Source organism: Arvicanthis niloticus, unplaced genomic scaffold (assembly GCF_011762505.2).
Source record: "Arvicanthis niloticus isolate mArvNil1 unplaced genomic scaffold, mArvNil1.pat.X pat_scaffold_508_arrow_ctg1, whole genome shotgun sequence".
In the NCBI taxonomy this organism is placed as follows: domain Eukaryota; kingdom Metazoa; phylum Chordata; class Mammalia; order Rodentia; family Muridae; genus Arvicanthis; species Arvicanthis niloticus.
In genome coordinates this window covers 52,076-57,311 of record NW_023046139.1, presented here as the reverse complement: position 1 = coordinate 57,311, position 5,236 = coordinate 52,076, and the positions used below count along the sequence as shown (strand labels likewise).

General features: G+C 35.2%; 1 protein-coding gene across 1 annotated transcript; it reads left to right on the top strand.

Moving 5' to 3' along the window:
* The first annotated feature begins 2,438 nt into the window (after positions 1-2,438).
* LOC117702142 (olfactory receptor 52A1-like) lies at positions 2,439-5,024 on the top strand. The gene is made up of 2 exons (XM_034493440.2): positions 2,439-2,570; positions 3,235-5,024. Exon 2 carries the CDS (start codon positions 4,011-4,013, stop codon positions 4,959-4,961), a length of 951 nt encoding a protein of 316 aa, XP_034349331.1. The 5' UTR covers positions 2,439-2,570; positions 3,235-4,010; the 3' UTR covers positions 4,962-5,024.
* The last annotated feature ends 212 nt before the right edge of the window (positions 5,025-5,236 follow it).

Below are 5,236 nucleotides of genomic sequence, written 5' to 3'. Positions count from 1 at the left end.
CAAGGGCTGTCTCTGACTCTGCTGCCTGCCTTTCAGTGCCTTTTCCCTAATTGGGCTGCCTTATCTAGCCTCAATAGGAGAAGATCAGCCTAGTCCTACTGTAACTTGATATACCCCAAGGTTGATAACCATGGGAAGCCTCCTCTTCTCTGAAGAGAAAGGAAAGAGAGACATGGGAGGGAAGAGCGTGGGATGTGGAGGAGAGAAGGAAGGTGAAGCTGCAGTCTGGATGTAATTTAAATAATTAAGTAAGTTCCAAAAATTTAAAACTGGAAAAAAAGGAGAAGGTTGTTTTCTGTTTGTTTTGTTTGTTTTGTTAATGTTTGTAGTCACATGGATGGCCGCCCACCTAAGAGTCATGGTAAGAGCTAAAGGGAATAGATGACTTTTTTAAAGATGAAAAAATAAAGACACAAAGTTGAATGGGTATGGAATAGCGGTGGCATATCTAATTAGAGAGGACGGAGGAAGTGAATAAATAAGACCAAAATACAATGTATGAAATTCTCAAAAAATTAACAAAAGTATTATAAAAAAATAAAGAACAATCACACTTTCTATTTGATACTTTGTACCTTTAAGAAATACAATAGTTTATTAAAATGAAGGACAGCCAATCTTTAACTTCTATGTTTACTTTCAGTCCTTATTTTTAAAGCTGTTCCCCCTTTAAAACTATAGTGGTCTCACTTTACACAAAAATCTTAATCTAAAATTATCAGGTGTTTTTCTTAGTTGTTATCAGTAACTATAATTAGCAAGAAAAATGTATTTAAAATTAATGAGAATGGAAAATACTACAGATTCTTTCCCATTTGCCCACTCTTTCCCTCAACAATTGAGCACTTTATATATTCTGTTAATTTCTTGTCTTAGAGGATTGAGCGCAGACTTTCATCCATAGTCATGTGATGCTTTGGAAAGTTGCAATAGCAAAGAGTTCCAAACTTAGGAAGTTTACTGCCATTTTATAAGAAAAGAGGACCAAATAATGGATTAAAAAAAAACAAAAAGTATATATTTGTTTCTGAATGTATACAGTTGACAAGATTCCTTTGGTTATCAAGAATAAAGAGAAAAATAAATATATGTTAATTACCTATTCATTAAGACTTTACCTTAGAAAGATTGTGATGGATGTTAAAATTCATCTTGGCAGTTTATTAGTTTTATATAGGTGACAATAACAATTCAATTTGTGAAAAATATTCCTTTGGAAACTAGAATGTACTATTTAGGTATTAAAACCTCTTTCTAATATAAAACAATACATGCTATATTTCCCAGTCTTTTATGCCTCAGAATATCATAACTAATAGTTTTAAATATGCATGTTGATGAAAATATAAGGATCTCAATTTATAAAAATGCTATTGTGAAAATCATACTTATTATTTATGCAGTATAAATGCCTCTATGACTTGAGCCAGCACATATGGAAAATTTCATTGAGTACTTGGGTTTGCCTAACATCTGTCAGTCAAAGCCCACAACCACCAGAGATGTTTTCTAGAAGTGGTTGGCAGTAAGTTTTGCAAAAGCATAAGGGCTTAGCTCTACACCTTCGTGATATTTAGACAGCAGTTGTTAAAGTAATTCTCAGGTTTGTAAAGTTATATTGAGATTTCTTGAGTGTATCGGCAATATGGTATTAGAATTGGACCAGACTGTCCCTGGTATTGATGTATTAAATATGAGTCATTTAAACCACAAAAAGCATTTCCTCCTCCTCTTCCTCCTCCTCCTCCTCTTCTTCTTCTTCTTTCTTTCTTTCTCTTCTTCTTGTTTTGTTTATAAACATCATTTCTTTTTTGCTTTTTTTTTTTTTTCGGTTTTTTTGAGACAGGGTTTCTCTGTGTAGCCCATGCTGTCCTGGAACTCACTCTGTAGACCAGGCTGGCCTCGAACTCAGAAATCCACCTACCTCTGCCTCCCAAGTGCTGGTATTAAAGGCGTGCGCCACCACCGCCCGGCATAAACATCATTTCTAGAACTTCTTTTGTCCACTCATTTGTTGTTGAGACTGAAATTTACTCTGTAAAATTGATATGGACATTACAGGATTCACCAGGATGAAGAAAGGAGTACCTGTAAACCACTGTAGTACTTTATATGTTCAAGACCTGTACAAGTACTAAGACAGAGACTGATTAACATTGGGCCTTGTAGAAAAGATTAGTTGGTCATTTATCCATCCCATGAGGATTGCACCATACTCTTTACTTGGATGCTGAACATGAATCATGCTCTTTAGTTGCCTGTGATAAGCTACAATGTCATTAATATGTGAACTCACACAAAGAGGCTGGAAAATTAAACATGTTTGTGTTCCCATGTGAGAACTTCCAAAAGAAACATTAAGGTAATATGTGAAGGGACTATGGGAATTGCATCTGCATATATGAGGTGACATCTAATTATATTTCAGCTCAGACTAGACATGATGTAAAGGAAGGAAAGATTCCCATAGCATTTGACCTAGATGTGCAGAGTGTTAACAGGAAATGCTGATCTTTCTCAGTCTAGAAGATATTTCTCCCATTCTTTATCATAGTCATTTATGGATACAGGTATGTAAGTCACTTTTGGTCATTATAGGAGCAGCAAGTGGTAATGCTTATACAAACAGAAAGCAATGCCTTTAGCATTTTTGAGATCGGTTGCTATTTTTTCCGAATCCTAAACTCCAGTCCTCCCTGCACGTGTACAACTGGTAATAATGTAGGTCTGTATAAAAATATATTATTTTAAAACATAATATGACAATATAACAATTGAGGGAAAAATAAATTAGTTAACTTAGAGGTTTCTAAAAGATTATAACCATTAAATACTTTCTCAATGAGAAAACAGAAATACTAACTTTTTAATAATTTAACTTCTAATTAAAGATTAGGAGAATTCATAGAGATGTTTGACCGGGATTTAGATAAGACACAAAATTTAACTTCTGATTAAAAAGCTAGATGAATTCATATAGAAGATGTTTGATCTGGAACTTAATTAAGAAACAAACATGTTAGGTAAAATACAAAAGGAACGCGCAAAAGCACGAATACATGTTTTACTTTGAATATGGTGTAGAAGTAAAAGATAAATTCTTCAAACTAAAAAATTATGTAAGCTTGATTGAAGTAATGAAACCTGTAATATTAATATTTTCTTTATATATAATTTTGTTGGCTTTGAGGTTGTATTTTAATTGCATTTCTCCCTTTTCTTTACTCCATTCAGATATCATTTCATCCAAAAAGACATAACCCTATATGTTTTTTCAAGTTGAATTAGGTTAGAATTTAGAGACAATTTCCCTCACTATATTGAAAAGCATATTAGATTGTGGGCTGAAAGTAACAATCACATTTATAGGAAACCTATGAATACAGATATTTTAATCACATAATTGCATCTCATTTAGAATATGTGTGTATGCATACTACTGGAAGAGTGAACACACATTTCCTTGCCCATTTTCTGACATCTTTATTAAATATATAAATGTTTCCTGACAAGGTCTTAACAAAGAATATGTATATATGTAAATAAAACAAAGATTGTATACACACACAAATATATACATATATAAACTATCATAGGAAAACAAATCACAATTTCAACTGAATACTTCTCATAAATATACAGACACATGACTTCTTTCTAGAATATACGTAACAAGATTCTATTTGGAAAGTTTGTGTGTGTCTGTTGTGTATGTTTATTGTATATGTTTGTGATGAGATAGACATGCAAAGAGAAGAAAGTAAGGGAGATAGGTTGAAAACTGAACTCTAAAATAAAACATTCATATATAGAAAAGCTATGTACACATTCTTAGATCAACATAAAACAGTCTTATCAGTAAAATTCTGTATCTGAAAAATGCCAAGTGAAGTAAATCCCATTCAGTCTCTGATTGTGTGAATCTAGGTGAGGGCAGAACACAGAAGGAATATTCCCATCACCAGCTGCCAGTCTAGTTGAGAAGCCATATGTCTGCAGGCTGAGGCAGCATGCCACATCTCAACAGCACCATCTTCAGGCCTTCAGTGCTGACTCTAACTGGAATTCCTGGCTTGGAGTCTGTGCAGTTCTGGATTGGGATTCCTTTCTGTATCATGTACATCATCGCACTTTTAGGGAATTCTCTGCTTCTAGTTGTCATCAAAGTTGAACGAAGCCTCCATGAACCTATGTACCTCTTCCTAGCAATGCTTGGAGCAACAGACATTTCTCTTAGCACTTCCATTTTACCGAAAATGCTAGGAATATTCTGGTTTCACCTTCCAACTATATACTTTGATGCCTGCCTCTTGCAGATGTGGCTGATTCACACATTACAGGGTATTGAATCAGGCATCTTGTTTGCCATGGCAATGGGCCGCTATGTGGCAATCTGTGATCCTCTAAGACATGCATCCATCTTTACCCAGCGGCTCCTCACTCAGATAGGAGTAGGAGTCACACTCAGAGCAGCCCTGCTTGTAGCTCCATGTCTCATTCTCATCAAATGCAGGCTGAAATTCTACTGGACCACTGTTGTTTCCCATTCATACTGTGAGCACATGGCCATTGTGAAGCTGGCAGCAGAAGATGTTCATGTCAACAAGATCTACGGTCTGTTTGTGGCCTTCAGTATACTTGGGCTGGATATTATTTTCATCACACTCTCCTACATTAGAATATTTATAGCTGTCTTCAAGCTCCCTCAAAAAGAAGCAAGACTCAAAGCCTTTAACACTTGTGTCGCCCACATTTGTGTCTTTTTAGAATTTTATCTTCTGGCCTTCTTCTCCTTCTTTACACATCGGTTTGGCTACCATGTTCCATCCTACATTCACATTCTCCTGTCCAACCTTTATCTACTTGTCCCACCTTTGCTCAATCCTATTGTTTATGGTGTGAAAACCAAACAGATTCGAGATCAAGTGTCCAAAATTTTGTATTGTAATTATTCTTTTTGATTTTTCATTTATTTACTTTTGTTTCAAATAGCAAATCTCACTCAAATGTCTTTGATTTTGTTCTCTCTCTCTCTCTCTCTCTCTCTCTCTCTCTCTCTCTCTCTGTGTGTGTGTGTGTGTGTGTGTGTGTGTGTGTGTGTGTGTGTGTGCATGCGCACACAAGAACATGTGAAAGACAGAAGTCATGATATAGTTCACCTTGTTACCTTGGTTGTTGTTGTTTTACAGTTTGCTTGTTTTGAGACTGGCCTCTTATGGCTTGGGGTTCACAATTA

Excerpts from the sequence above, each read along its gene's own strand:
- LOC117702142 (XM_034493440.2), top strand. The coding sequence starts at position 4,011 with ATGCCACATCTCAACAGCACCATCTTCAGGCCTTCAGTGCTGACTCTA.